The sequence below is a fragment of the Somniosus microcephalus genome, chromosome 10 (assembly GCF_052327205.1).
Source record: "Somniosus microcephalus isolate GS21.2 chromosome 10, FLI_Smic_1.0, whole genome shotgun sequence".
NCBI lineage: Eukaryota > Metazoa > Chordata > Chondrichthyes > Squaliformes > Somniosidae > Somniosus > Somniosus microcephalus.
In genome coordinates this window covers 228,438,879-228,454,762 of record NC_140996.1, presented here as the reverse complement: position 1 = coordinate 228,454,762, position 15,884 = coordinate 228,438,879, and the positions used below count along the sequence as shown (strand labels likewise).

At 44.8% G+C, this 15,884-nt stretch overlaps 1 protein-coding gene across 2 annotated transcripts in view; it reads left to right on the top strand.

The window, feature by feature from the left end:
• The window catches only part of uvrag (UV radiation resistance associated gene), a 313,672-nt gene that overhangs the window by 40,452 nt on the left and 257,336 nt on the right, over positions 1 to 15,884 (top strand). Inside the window, exons 4-5 of one of the 2 annotated variants that reach the window (XM_085999708.1) lie at positions 4,746 to 4,907; positions 12,180 to 12,254. In XM_085999708.1, coding sequence (XP_085855834.1) covers positions 4,746 to 4,907; positions 12,180 to 12,254 — 237 coding nt within the window. The remainder of the gene's footprint in view (positions 1 to 4,745; positions 4,908 to 12,179; positions 12,255 to 15,884) is intronic. The other variant, XM_085999709.1, reaches the window with a different exon arrangement.

The following is a 15,884-nucleotide window of genomic DNA, read 5'->3' as shown; positions in this document are numbered from 1 at the left end:
TGTGCAATAATATCCTGTCAAGAACTAGATGGCCAGCAATGTGCACACTACTGCACCTTACATAGCTGCCTTTGTACTCTGTCCCACTGATACTATCAGCAAGGCTCTTTTGCCTTTTTTTGCTCAATCAAGCCTGGGGTTGATGGTTTCCTAGATCTAGTTTCATCATAACTCCGATTTTACTGATCATGCTGTACAGCTGTTCTATTTTAATATATAATCTTATTTGGTTCCTGGCTTCCATACTATTTTATGCTTATCCACATTGAACTGCATCTGTTTCCTACTGACCCAGTTACCTAAAAAAAAATCATAACTCTTTTGAATCCAGTTACAACTGGTGTGTATGGTAGTATAGTGGTTAGGTAGCTGGACTGGTAATCTAAAAGCATGGACTAATAATCCAGAGAATCCCACCATGGCCATTTGAAAAGTTGAATTTAATTTTTAAAAAGCTGGTATTGGTAAAAATGGCCACGGAGTTGTCAGATTGTCATTAAAAACCCAACTGGTTCACTAATGTCCTTTTAGAGAAGGAAACCTGCCGTCCTTACCTGGTCTGACCTACATATGACTCCAGTCCCCCACACTAACATGGTTGACTCTTGATGCTATCTGAAATGGCCTGGCAAGCCACTTAAAGCATTTGTCTCCAGCTGCTACAAGAAGGCGGTGGGCAATAAAAGCCTGACACTCCAGCGACGTGCACAACACAAGAATTATTATTTTTATAAAATGAATATATTGTGCTCTGAGGGAAAAACAAAACTAAAATGGCTGCCCCAACTCTGGCGTGGCTGGCTTCCAGACGGTGGCTTTTGTCTTTGACTTCCATAAGTGTTAATTAAGTGAGGAAGGCTTCATTTGAGCGGTGTAAACAGCACCCTCCTGTATTTCATTCAGCTTGGAGTTGGGGCTCTTGGGTAGAAATAAGCCATTAATAACTACAACAACTTGCATTTATATAGATTCTTTACTGTTTAAAAAAAAAAAAAAAAAAAGTCCCCAAGACATTTTGCAGAAGCATAATCGGACAAATATTGTCAACGAAGGAGATATTAGGAGGTAGTGATTAAAAGCTTGGTCAGAGGTAGGTTGTAAGAGGGGTCTTGAAGGAGTGGGCTGGGGAGAGCTTAGGGCCTCGACGGTTTATGGCACGGCTACCGATGGTGGAATGAAAGGAGCGGGGGATGCACAAGGGGCCAGAGTAGAGGAATAGTTGAAGGGCTGATTTAAGGTTATGGAGATAGGGAGGGAACGAGGTCATGAAGAAATTTGAATGCTAAGATGAGAATTTTAAGTTTTAGACACTGGGGGACCAGGAGTCAACGTAGATCAGTAAGGACGGAGGTGATGGGTGAATGTGACTTGGTGTGGTATAGGATATGGGCAGTGGAGTGTACGCCCTTTCCTTTGTATACCTGGAATTTACCCTACAGACTTCCGTATGTGTTAATTAAGTCAGGAAGGTTTCATTTGAGCGGTGTAAACAGCACATAATGGGACATATCAGAGAGTGATGGACTCTGAATTATGAAAGCATGGCTATTCAGGTGTTCCAGGGTGAAATAGAATCAAAAATGCGTGCTGGTGTGTCTTGCATAGAAACATAGAAGATGGGAGCAGGAGTAGGCCATTCGGCCCCTCGAGCCTGCTCCGCCATTTAATGAGATCATGGCTGATCATCCAAATTCAGTACCCTGTCCCTGCTTTCTCCCCATACCCCTTGATCCCTTTAGCCTTAAGAAATATATCCAACTCCTTCTTGAATATATTTAATGAATTGGCCTCAACTGCCTTCTGTGGTAGAGAATTCCACAGGTTCACCACTCTCTGGGTGAAGAAATTCCTCCTCATCTCAGTCCTGAATGGCTTGCCCCTTATCCTGTTGGTAAATAGACTCGCGCTACTTCAGGGGCTGAGTATAATTTTCCAAGACCTGGTAGTTTCTGCTATCGTTGTCCTTGAGCCTGATATCTGTCAATAAATCCAGTTTGTTAATTGTGAACCTGAGATTGTGCGAGTACTAAAGGGTACAGAGTTGCTCCGGTGGCAGGTGACTGCAGGGCTGCAGCTTCTGCTTAGTAGGGGGAAGTGAGGTTCATGTATAGGAAGTGCCGCGAGCCTTGCAAATGGGAACTGCTTACTAAACTACCTAAAATTAGTTCAGTGGTGGCAATGGAGGTAGATTTTCAGCTTGCTGTTTGTGCGCAAAACTAGAACAGTGGATTGGCCGCCCATTATAGAAACCACCTGATGTTCCTTTCCATGGAAGCCATTAAAAAAAAATAGCTGTTGACTATTGCTGGGCTCTACTTTTAGTTAAAAGATAGTTTAAGTAAAAGGCAGCCAGAAACACTCAGTTGCAATTTAAATTTAGCTACTTTGACTGTGGCTGAGTTTTTTTCAAACTTTTTTTTTCCCCTTCTGCTAGACTCTGTCAATGAAGCGGCTTTATAAAGCAGCTCTAGGGTTATTCATTGTTCCCATGTATCCCTTCACACAGTGGGTATCCCTATGCGCATCTAACTTTATTACTGTTACTTGGAGAAGGTTGAAGAAACCAGTGATGCCAGGGAAGCCATGTTAAGTTGTAGGGAGGGTTCCTTCCCAGCATTATTCTTCAGGTTGCATCTGTCGGCTTGGCTGAGGAACAATGCAAAAGCTTAGCTTCACCAATTGTGAATTGGGCTGTGTTCTTCAAAAAGACCTTCACAGCCCGCATGGCACTGCCAGTGTCTGTCAAGGCCACTTCAGTCCTGAACTTCTGTGCTTTCTGATCTCTCCAGGCTGGCACAGGGCTCATCAGTCAGTCTGCAGTCCATAAATACACCAAGCAGAAGACTAATACGGTGTTTGTTGGAGCGCACAGCTCCATCAATTTTCTCCGGCCTTCTCCTCGAATTGTTTCTACCACTTATATTAGCAGCAAAATGTAACAGCGCTTCCAGTTGTCCCTTTAAGCCGCTGTATGCCGACAAACTTGAAAAAATCATGCAAATAAACCGACGAGTACAGGTGGCTTCAGAAATGTTCAGGTAGGCTCTGTTCACATCTCTTTTGGACTGACTTGAAAATGGGTCCCAGTGTTCCTTATACTGTAATATGAAACAGAAAAATCTCTAATCTGCTACACTGTACATTAAACAGTAACTAGATCAAATTAACAATAGAAAATGCATGCCACAAATACAGTGGTGAGTATCTAGGGAGATATGAAAATCAAATCAACTTTTATTGTCATTGTTAGTGCACAAGTGCAGTACAACGAAATGTAGGCTTGCGACTCCCGAGAGTGTACATTTAGATTAAGACATTTAAACATTCCACATACATTTGGCTTGTAATACATTAACATAAACATAACCATAATAAAGTGCATTGGCAGATGTGCAGGCTTTAGAGTTTATTTGTGGAGTTCAGTAGGATGACAGCCCCGGGAAAGAAGCTGTTTCTAAATCTGGTTGTACGGGTGCGAATGCATCTGTAGTGTCTCCCAGATGGCAGGAGGGCGAACAGACTGTGGCTGGGGTGGGTAGGGTCTTTGATGATGGACCGTGACCTCCGTAAACAGCGTTTCTGGTATATGTGCTCTATGGTCGGTAGCCCGGTGCCGGTAATGCGTTGGGCAGTTTTGACTACCCGCTGCAGGGCTTTCCGGTCATAGTAGCTACAGCTGCCATACAATACTGTGATACAGTTCGTCAGGATGCTATCGTGCAGCGGTAAAAGTTAGAGAGGATCAGGGGTGACAGGTTACATCCCTTCAGCCTCCTTAGGAAATATAGGCGCTGCTGGGCCTTCTTCACCAGAGAGGAGGTATTGAGGGACCAGGAGAGGTCTTCCGTGATGTGGACTCCGAGGAATTTCAAGCTGTCCACCCTACAAGTTTTTCACTTCAAAGCACATTTGTGGGTAATTAAAATTCATTTGAAAGTAATAGAACCGTACAGGAGCTACAATGAAAGGTTGACACTGAACCAGAGACTTGTATCTTCTCTTTACAGATGCTGATGGATATGTAATTTTCTTTCTCTCTCTTTGATGGGTTTTTAAAATATGGGTATTGGTGAGAACAGGACCAGACATAACCATTGTGGTCCATCTGGCTTGTCTCCAAGTTCCAGAAATACTGTACCATGCGCTCATACCCTAAATGATTACTTTCATCAAAAAACTATCCAGCTCCATTGCTGATTTTTTTGTCGCAATCTGTCTCAGCTTGGCAGGCTGCTCCACTTAAGACTAGGATGCAAGTGATACATTTTTAAAAAGATTGAAAGGAAATGCAGGAAACTAAAATGCTTTTGATGGGGGGCACGGTGGCATAGTGGTTAGCACTGTTGCCTCACAGCGCCAGGGACCCGGGTTCAAATCTGGCCTCGGGCGACTGTCTGTGTGGAGTTTGCACATTCTCCCTGTGTCTGTGTGGGTTTCCTCCGGGTGCTCCGGTTTCCTCCCACAGTCCAAAGATGTGCAGGTTAGGTTGATTTGGCTATGATAAATTGACCCTTAGTGTTAGGGGATTAAATACATGGGGTTACGGGGATAGGGTGGGATATGTGTCGGTGCAGGCTCGATGGGCCGAAATGGCCTCTATCTGCACTGTAGATTCTGTGATTCTGTAAATTCGATTTCTGCAGCACTTTCCCCCCCCCCCCCCCCCCAATGAAAATGACTAGCTCTGCTTCCTCCCAGTTTCATACTATACACAGGTTTCACTGACATTTTTTTCCCTGTTACAGAATCCAACATGGAGGAGTCTAGACTTTGGCTTGATGCCAGACCGCCTGGATACTTCAGTTTCCTTTTTCTTGGTGAGGATCTGGGGAGGAAAGAAGGGACAATATCATCTAGTCATTGAGTGGAGGGTGAATCTTGATGGACTCAAATACTTGGGACAGCAGGTAAAATGTACATCTTGTATCTACTGCAAATAAATGAGCCTAAGATATTGAGATACAGGAAACTCTCGATTTACCGGCACCTAAATAACCGAAAATCTCTCTTAACCGGCAAAATTCAGGAGTTGGTTCCGGTAAGTTTTACTTCATATTAGTGGCCATTCCTGGATCTGTGGCCGTGTAACCGGGGTTCCTGCACCTGTTGCTATGCAACAGGAACGCCTGGATTTGTGGCTGTGTACGGGGCTCTTGTACCTTTTACTATACCTCTCTCTAATCCGGACTTTTTGATAGACCGGCACCACGCCGGTCCCGTCGGTGCCGGATAAAAGAGTTTCCTGTATATCTTAGAAATCTATGGCAACTATCTTCTTTGTTTTATTGGTTTCTCCTGATCTCTCTCCATTCCCCGAGTGAGCACTTTATCTTGTCCCAGCTTTCATCAGTAATATTACAAGTTGCCTCGAGTGTCGACTGACTCATGGATCCCTTTTAATTGGTTCAATGGGAGCAGTCACTCCTCTGAAGACCCTGGGGTTCAAGTCCTACTCCAGAGACTTGAGCACATGCAGTTCTGAGGGAGTGCTGAATTGTCGGAAGTGCTGTCTTTCGGATGAGACGATAAATTGAGGCCCGTCTGCTCTCTCAAGTGGATGTAAAAGATCCCATGGCATTATTTTGAAGAAGAGCAGGGGAGTTCTCCCCAGTGTCCTGGCTAATGGAAATCCCTCAGCCAACATCACAAACAGATTATCTGGCCATTATCTCACTTCTGTTTGTGGGAGCTTGCTGTGCTCAAATTGGCTGCCACATTTCCTACATTACAACAGTGACTACAATTCAAACGCATTTAATTGGCTGTAAAGCACATTGGGATGACCGGAGGTCATGAAAGGCACTATAGAAATGCAAGTTCGTTCTTTTCCAGTGTTGGGAGTGCTACCACTGAGCCATGCCTGATGCCCAAAGTAAAATCATGGAATGGTTGCAATACAGAAGGAGGCCATTTGGCCCGTCGAGCCCGTGCTGGCTCTCTGCAAGAGCACTTCAGCTAGTCCCACTCCCCTGCCCTTTCCCTGTAGCCCTGCAAATTTTTTTCCTTCAGGCACTTATCCAATTCCTTTTTGAAAGCCACAATTGAATCTGCCTCCACCACCCTTTCAGGCAGAGCATTCCAGATCCTAACTACTCGCTGCGTAAAAAAGTTTTCCCTCATGTCGCCTTTGGTTCTTCTGCCAATCACCTTAAATCTCGACCCTTCTGCCAATGGGAACAATTTCCCTCTATCTACTCTGTCTAGACCCATGATTTTGAACATCTCTATCAAATCTCCTCTCAACCTTCTCTGCTCTAAGGAGAACAACCCCAGCTTCTCCAGTCTATCCACGTAACTGAAGTCCCTCATGCCTGGAACCATTCTTGTAAATCTTTTCTGCACCCTCTCTAAAGCCTTCACATCCTTCCTAAAGTGCGGTGCCCAGAAGTGAACATAATACTCCAGTTGAGGCCGAACCAATATTTTATGAAGGTTCATCATAATTTCCTTGCTTTTGTACTCTATGCCTCTATTTATGAAGCCCAGGATCACATAAGCTTTTTTAACCGCTTTCTCAACCTGCCCTGCCACCTTCAATGATTTGTGCACACATACCCCCGGTCTCTCTGTTCATGCACCCCCTTTAGGATTGTACCCTTTAGTTTATATTGCCTCTCCTCGTTCTTCCTACTAAAATGTATCACTGCACTTTTCTGCGTTAAATTTCATCTGCCACGTGTCCGCCCATTCCACCAGCCTGTCTATGTCCTCTTGAAGTCAATCACTATCCTTCTCACTGTTCACTATAATTGCTGAGGAAGCCAAAACAAAATGTTAGTCTGATAAAACCTTCGTGTGGTGGGGGTTGGTCAGTGGCTTGGTGAGAATCAGTGAACATCATAGTTTCTGTTGGAAACCACAGTGTAAAAACCATAAGGTGTCAAGTAAATATTTTAAGTGCTGGTGGTTGGAGGGGAACTTATCATTACATCAGACTGTGGTCAGGAACTCAAGTGCACAAAATGTTGAACTTAGCAGCACTCTTTTCAGTCAGTAAGTAAGCAGAAAAAGACTTTTAAAGTAGAATTGGCAGGTGGGGAGGGTTCAGGGGGTAAAATATAGGTTCAAATAGAGGCGTCGAGGGGTAAACTTCAAAATTTTTGTATTACTGCAAGAAGCATTGGAATATTCTGTAATTAGAGGTATAAGCTGCTAACAAAATACGTTGTCGGCATCACTAAGCAGTTGGACGTGATGGAAGTATATAATGTTTTGCAAAGGAATCAATTAAGCTAGGCAGCAGAGTATATTATTGGAAAGGACTACGGGAGCAGGCACAGCAGAAGAAAAGGTGAAAATAGAAACAATTTTGAGTAGGAATTCAGAATCAGGGCAATGAAACAATAATTGGCAGTCGCTGCAGACCAGTGGCTCAGCATGAACCGGCACTGAGGACTTTCGTAAAGGGTCTCGGGGAATTGCAGTGTGACTATGCTGGTGAAGTTTGGGGCTTCAAAAGTCCCAGAGGTCAGTGGGACAAACAAAAGGAAGACAAAAGCAGACAACTTTTCAAATGCAATTCTATGCTCGAAATTTCAGCACATATACTTCAATTTCCTTGCTCTTTTCCTGTATCCTTCGATATTTATTCAACGAATGCAATGAATGTACGATGTCTCTTTTCCTCTGTCCCCCTCAAACCCACACTCGTTGAAGCATCTTGGGACATTTGATTATATTTAAATTGTTATATCAGTCCTTGTAGTTGCCGTTGATAAGGCAATTACAAAATAAAACCTGGAAACTTAAGAAAAAAAACTTTCTATGTGCATCATTATTTTATTTATCCAAAAAGTAGTTCAATTGGTAATGCACAATAACAGGAGGAGGCCATTCAGCCATTCAAGCCTGTTCCGCCATTCATGGCTGATCTGTATCCTAAATCCATCTGCCCACCTTGGTTCCGTATCCCTTAATACCCTTTGTCTAACAAAATCTGTGAATCTCAGTTTTGAAATTTTCAATGGACCCCCCGGCCTCAACAGCTTTCTGAGGGAGAGAGTTCCAGATTTCCACCACCCTTTGTGTGAAGAAGTGCTTCCTGACATCACCTCTGAACGGCCTGGCTCTAATTTTAAGGTTATCGCCCTTCGTTCTGGACTCCCCCAACCCCCCCCTCCCCCCAACCACCACCAGAGGAAATAGTTTCTATCTACCTTATCCAATCTTTAATTGTCTTAGACACCTCAATTAGATCACCCCTTAATCTCCCATACTCAAGGGAATACAAGCCTAGTCTATGCAACCTGTTTGCATAATTTAACCCTTTTACCTTGGGTATCATTCTGGTGAATCTACACTGCACCCCCTCCAAGGCCAATAAATATTTCCTGAGATGCGGTGCCCGGAACTGAACACAGTACTCTAAATGGGGTCTAACCAGGGCTTTATTTAACTGTTACTTAACTGCTATGCCTTTGTATTACATGATATCCATTTTGTATCTGAGAAATCCAGCAGAGTTTTACCTTCATTTGATGGCAGCAAATGCACTATCCAGATGTTGTCCAGAGCAGGCTACCAAATGAAACCAGTTTCTCTTTGAAGTATTTGAGAAATGTATAGTCGTTTGAGCGATCGGAAATGTCATCACCTGAGCTGATATTAAAACCTTGACACGATGAAGCATTGGAACAAGCAAACCGAGTGTTTGGCTTGTCACAGAACAGTTTCAGCATTAAAATAAAAAAAGCTCCACAGGTTTCTGAGGATCTGGAAGAGCATGCCAGTGCATCTCGTGAGCTCAGATGAGGTGAATGAAATGTTCTTCCAGCCCCTTCCCCAGACCACTATACCCTTGTTACCACATCCGATGTATTCTTGATTGTACTCCACAGGGGAATTTGAGTTACTAAAGATAGTTTTAACAATGTGTAATAAAAACAGAAAATGCTGGAAATACTCAGCAGGTGTGGAGAGAGAAAGAGTTAACGTTTCAGGTCGATGAGTATTTCCAGCATTTTCTGTTTTTATTTCAGATTTCCAGCATCTGCAGTACTTTGCTTTTGTTTAAGAATGTGTAGTACTTTTGATGCAGGAATTCAATGCTGAACAGTTACTGTGCTGTCCTTTTAATAAAGTTAGAATCTTGATAATTTGGTCAAAATTTTCAAACTTTTAAACATTGAGTGGGTGGGTAGAAGAGGAGCAGGAGCTGCATTACTCGTCAGATACAATTTGGGTTCTTGGCCATTGTATGTACAGGTGCCCTTTCCAGTAAGTGTCACTAGGTAGCGATTTGGTGTGGCAATATTGGCGCTCTCCCTCCCCCAGGAATGCTTAAACCAATGGTGTTTGACCCTACACTGACACTGCTGATAGCTACCTCGGCACAGACAGGGAATCCAAGCTGTTGTGCTTGCATCCTGGAAACCTCCCTGTCCCCCCATCTCAAATATAGCGGCTTTCCCTCTGCCGCTCGCTTTATTTATTTATTGTGGGTGGGGCAGGAAATGTGTCAAAGAATGTCTCTGTTTACAACCTCTGATTTCCCATGGGCTCTACTGTAAACACATGTAAAGAGGGGAAGTATGCCATCCAATGTATTTCCTGTCATTTGAACAGTGGCAATGCTGAAAGCTCGGGATCCCGTTCATCCCTGGCATCTAGTCATGTTAGGGCGGAGGAGGGAGTTTAACTTTGTAAATCTAGAAAGCCCGTGCAATTAATTGCACAGAACTTGGCTCCAAATCAAAATTTTAAAAGAAAACAGTCTTACCAGCTGCTTGAAGGCTGATTCCTGCCGTCGCAAATCTCCGCTAACGATATGTTAATGATCCTGAGGCCAGAAGATTGCCCTGGGCCAGGGGCGCAGTCATGTGGGCACATGTCCCATCACACTGGCGATACCCCCCAATTCAGCTGAAGTGGAAATTCTGGGCCAGTGCATTCCCCTCTGACCCCTGCCACAAGTTAACCGCTCTAAAGAGGGCAATCCTTAGTGATTTTTAAGTTTTTGACTTGGCATTCATATTTTTGCATTTGTTTTTTTTAACTTTTTAAATTGACTTGCCATTTTGTGTTTTATTTTAATCTTCAGGTTCACGTCCATGCATTCGTATTCAGCTGAGCAGATCAAATGGGCCTTCCTTGGCTCCTTGAACCACCTACACCCAGTTTGTTCACTAATGAGGCATGCATTCACTGTGGATTGCATTTCCTCACGAATGGAGAAAGTGGCCATGCTTGACGGGCGCAATTGTGACCTTGATATGAGCTAATAACCATAGTGTCAGACTCGGCCATATAGTAGCTGCAGGGTGTATGTCAAAGCCCACTGCACTAGGTAGTATAAATATTTTGAAGTTTTGGATCTTGGAGCATTAATTGGGGTTGCGCATGAGCGAGGCAGTGATCAATGGCTGCAGATTGCCTGTGGTCATAGTCTTGCCCAGGTGACGTACCAGCTTTAAACAAATCTGCACCTTTGTTTATATTAAAATGTATTAAATTGGAAAGAAAGAGCTTGCATTTATGTAACACCATATCACATCTCTTGGGGCATCCCAAAGCACTTTAAAAAATAATTTGCAGATAGTGCACTTCCTGTTAACGTGGTTATGCACACCAGCCAATTGCACGTGCAGCAAGGTCCCATAAACAGCAGATTAAACGAATGACCCGTTGTCCTGGTGATTTGAAAGAGGAATGTTGATCGGGGCTATGGGAGAGCTCCGTGCTGCTGTCTGAATAGGGCCATGGGATCTTTTTTAGATGTTCGCTTTGACTCCGTGGCAGCACTCTCCCCTCTTAAGTCCGAAGCTTACGGGTTCAAGCCCTACTCCAGAGACTTGAGCACATAGTCTAGGCTGACAGTCCCAGTGCAGTCCTGAGAAAGCTCTGAACTGTCGGAGGCACCATCTTTCGGATGAGACGTTAAACCAGCTTCCCCCTCGAGTGGGTATAAAAGATCCCATGGTGCTTTTCAGAGAAGAGCAGGGAAGTTATCCTGGTGTCCTGGCGAATATTTATCTCCGAGCCAACATCACTAAAACAGATTAAGAAGGAAAAAAATTCCAGCCATTTTCTCATTATGGTTTGTGGGAGCTTGCTGTGCGCAAATTGGCTCCTGTGTTTCCTACAGTACAACAGTGACTACACTTCAAAAGTACTTCAAGGGACATCCAAGTGGTTGTGAAAGGTGCTATAAAAAAAACTGTCATACTTGGGTCTGGTCATAAATAACTAATATGCCTGGAGCACGATGGTAAAATGTTCTGTGGGGCACGTGGTCGCTGGGCTGTTGGGTCAGGGGAAGCTTTAGGCTGCAGGCCACGGATCAGTAGTGATGTCAAGATGGTTGGATGTTCTGTAGTTTTGCTAGATTACCTTTAAGAATCGCAATATATTTATGCAGCCCTTTTGCTCAAGATTAATGCACTCTGGGCAGAGGAAACGCTTCAAGGACACCCTCAAAGCCTCCTTGAAAAACATCCCCATCGACACCTGGGAATCCCTGGCCCAAGACCGCACAAAGCGGAGGAGAAGCAACTGGGAAGGCGCCGAACACCTCGAGTCTCTTCGCCGGGAGCAAGCGCAGGCAGCGCAAGGCACGCACGTCAACCCAAGCACCCCACCCACCCGCCCCTTCAACCACCGTCTGCCCCACCTGTGACAGAGACTGTAGGTCCCGCACTGGACCCATCAGTCACCTGAGAACTCATTTTTAGTGTGGAAACAAGTCATCCTCGGTTCCGAGGGACTGCCTAAGAAGAGAATGCACTTTCTGCCAGTAGAGTCAGTCACCTGCTCCGAATTCTGGTATGTTACTGTGGAGCATCCACGAGTGACAAATACAGTCTATTACTGATGATTCAAGGCCGCTTAATTCAATTTACTGGATATTACAAATTGTTATGGTGCAAAAAATGACTCCGAATTATTGAAAGAAGAAAAATAAAGACTTGCATTTATATACTGTAGCGCCTTTCACGGTCTCGGGACATCCCAAAGCATTTTACAGCCAATGAAGTGCCTTTGAAGTGTAGTTGCTGTTGTAATGCAGTAAACGATAGCAATATTCTGTGAGCCTTTTGTCTGAAGAAGCGAAGAGATCATGGCTTTGGGTGAAGGAGAAAACAAAGAAGGAAATGCCAAATGCAAATACTGCTGTCCCATTATATTGTACACTCTGCCTGTGCTGCTTTTTTTTAACTAGAGATGGATTTGTTTTGGCTTAGATTCGTGCACATAATCCCAACGAAGTAATATTTGGATTGAACGATGGCTACTACGGAACACCCTTTGATCACAAGGTAAAATCTTTTTCTTCTATTTTCATGTCGATCAGATTCTCACCAAAAGCAAAAAATAATCCCTTCTCTCGAGTCCCGAAGTTGAAGACGGATAAAATCAGGTGGACTTTTTAAAGGTCAGTTAAGTTATGAAATAAGTTACCAGAGAAGGCTGTTCAAACGGAGCGTATAAATGGGCTTGAGGCACTTGGATGCATTTCTGGAGAGTCATAGTCATAGTCATAGAGTAATACAGCACGGATAGAGGCCCATCGTGTCCGCGCCGGCCATCAAGCCCTGTCTAATCTAATCCCATATTCCAGCATTTGGCCCGTAGCCTTGTATGCTATGGCATTTCAAGTGCACATCCAAATGCTTCTTAAATGTTGTGAGGGTTTCTGCCTCCACAACCCTTTCAGGCAGTGAGTTCCAGACTCCAACCACCCTCTGGGTGAAAAAGTTCTTTCTCAAATCCCCTCTAAACCTCCCGCCCTTTACCTTGAATCTATGCCCCCTAGTTATCGACCCCTCTACTAAGGGAAAAAGCTCCTCAGCATCCATCCTATCTATGCCCCTCATAATTTTGTACACCTCAATCATGTCCCCCCTCAGCCTCCTCAGCTCCAAGGAAAACAAACCCAACCTGCCCAGTCTCTCTTCATAGCTGAAGCGCTCCAGCCCTGATAACATCCTGGTGAACCTCCTCTGCACCCTCTCTAACGCGATCACATCCTTCCTGTAGTGTGGCGACCAGAACTGCACACAATATTCCAGCTGTGGCCTAACCAGTGTTTTATACAGCTCCATCATAACCTCCTTGCTCTTATATTCAATGCCTCGGCTAATGAAGGCAAGTATCCCATATGCCTTTTTTACCACCTTATCCACCTGTTCCGCCGCCTTCAGGGATCTGTGTACTTGCACACCCAGATCCCTCTGACCCTCCGTCTTGCCTAGGGTCTTTCCATTCATTGTGTATTCCTTTGCCTTGTTAGTCCCCCCAAAGTGCATCACCTCGCACTTTTCCGGGTTAAATTCCATTTGCCACTGTTCCGCCCATCTGACCAACCCATCTATATCGTCCTGCAGACTGAGGCTACCCTCCTCGCTATTTACCACCCTACCAATTTTTGTATCATCCGCGAACTTACTGATCATACCCTTTACATTCATATCCAAGTCATTAATGTAGACCACAAACAGCAAGGGACCCAGCACCGATCCCTGTGGTACCCCACTGGCCACAGGCTTCCAGTCACAAAAACAACCTTCGACCATCACCCTCTGCCTTCTGCCACTAAGCCAGTTTTGTATCCAATGTGCCAAGGCACCCTGGATTCCATGGGCTCTTACCTTCTTGACCAGTCTCCTGTGCGGGACTTTATCGAAGGCCTTACTGAAATCCATGTATACCACATCCACTGCGTTACCCTCATCCACACACCTAGTCACCCCCTCAAAAAATTCAATCAAATTAGTCAGACATGATCTTCCCTTGACAAAGCCATGTTGACTATCCCTGATTAATCCTTGCCTCTCCAAGTGGAGACAAATTTTGTCCCTCAGGATTTTTTCCAATAATTTTCCTACCACTGATGTTAGGCTCACTGGCCTGTAGTTCCCCGGTTTTTCCCTACTACCCTTCTTGAATAATGGTACTACATTAGCGGTTCTCCAGTCCTCTGGCACATCCCCTGTGGCCAGAGAGGTCCTGAATATATGTGTTAGAGCCCCCGCAATCTCCTCCTTTGCCTCACACAGCAGCCTGGGATACATTTCATCCGGGCCTGGGGATTTATCCATTTTTAGGCCAGCTAAAACCGCCAATACCTCCTCCCTCTCGATGTTAATATGTTCGAGCATATCACAGTCCCCCCGCCCTATTTCTATGTCTACATCGTCCTTCTCCATAGTGAAAACAGATGCAAAAAATTCATTTAGAACCCCTCCTACATCTTCCGGCTCCACACACAGATTGCCACTTTTGTCCCTAATGGGCCCTATTTTTTCCCTAGTTATCCTCTTACCCTTAATATACTTATAAAACATCTTCGGGTTTTCCTTTATTTTGCTCGCCAGTGTTATTTCATGGCCCCTCCTTGATCTCCTAATTTCTTTTTTAAGTATCCCCCTGCACTTTTTGTACTCCTCTAGGGCTTCCTCCGTCTTTAGCCTTTTGTATCTACCAAAAGCCCTCCTTTTTTTCCTAATCCATTCCCGTATATCCCCTGACATCCAAGGTTCCCTGTGGTTTTTGGAACCACCCTTGACCTTTACGGGAACATGTTGCCATTGTATGATCTCAATCTCCCTTCTGAAAGCCTCCCATTGCTCCGATGCGGATTTTCCTACAAGTAGCTGATCCCAGTCCATTTTGGCCAGATCCTGCCTTATCCTATTAAAATCGGCCTTCCCCCAATTTAGAACCTTTATTTCTGGCCCATCCCTGTCCTTTTCCATGACCACCTTAAATCTTACCATATTATGGTCACTATCACCAAAGTGCTCACCTACTAGCACTTTTTCCACTTGGCCGGCCACATTCCCTAGAATTAGGTCCAGTACCGCCCCCTCTCTTGTAGGACTTTCTACATGCTGGCTCAAAAAGCTCTCCTGGATGCACTTTAAGAATTCTACACCCTCTGAGCCTTTCACACTCTGACTATCCCAGTTAATATTGGGGAAGTTGAAATCCCCCATTATTATTACCCTATTATTTGCACATTTCTCTGAGATTTGCCTACATATCTGTTCCTCTATCTCCCCCTGACTGTTTGGAGGCCTATAGGACACTCCCAGCAAAGTGCTTGCCCCCTTTTTGTTTTTAAGCTCCACCCATATGGCCTCATTAGAGGACCCTGCTAATATATCATCCCTCCTTACTGCAGTAATTGACTCCTTAATTAATATTGCGACACCCCCTCCTCTTATACCCCCCCCTCTGTCTCGCCTGAAGATTCTGTACCCCGGAATATTGAGCTGCCAGTCTTGCCCCTCCCTCAACCATGTCTCCGTGATAGCAACAATATCATACTCCCATGTGTTTATCAACACCTTCAGTTCATCCACCTTATTTGCAAGACTCCTTGCATTAAAATAGATGCCATCCAGCCTTGCCCTTATATATTTGCCCTGTCTACCAAGCTGACTTGTTTTTTTTCTCTATAATTGGCAGCACATCCCCCCCCCCCCCCTATTTCAGCTCCCCTCTGTATCCCATCCCCCTGCCAAGTTAGTTTAAACCCCCCCCCCCCCCCCCCCAACAGTGCTAGCAAACCTCCCCGCAAGGATATTTGCCCCGCTCTGGTTCAGGTGCAACCCGTCCGACTTGTACAAGTCCCACCTTTCCCAGAAGCAGGCCCAGTGATCCAGGAAAGTAAAACCCTCCCCCTACACCAATTCTTTAGCCACGCATTCATCTGCTCTATCCTCCCATTCCTATACTTACTAGCACGTGGCACTGGGAGTAATCCAGAGATTACAACCTTTGAGGTCCTGCTCTTTAATCTGTTACCTAGCTCCCTAAATGCTTGATGCAGGACCTCATCCCTCTTTTTACCTATGTCGTTGGTACCAATGTGGACCACGACCACTGGCTGTTCACCCTCCCCCTCCAGAATGCCCTGCAGCCGCTCAGTGACATCCTTGACC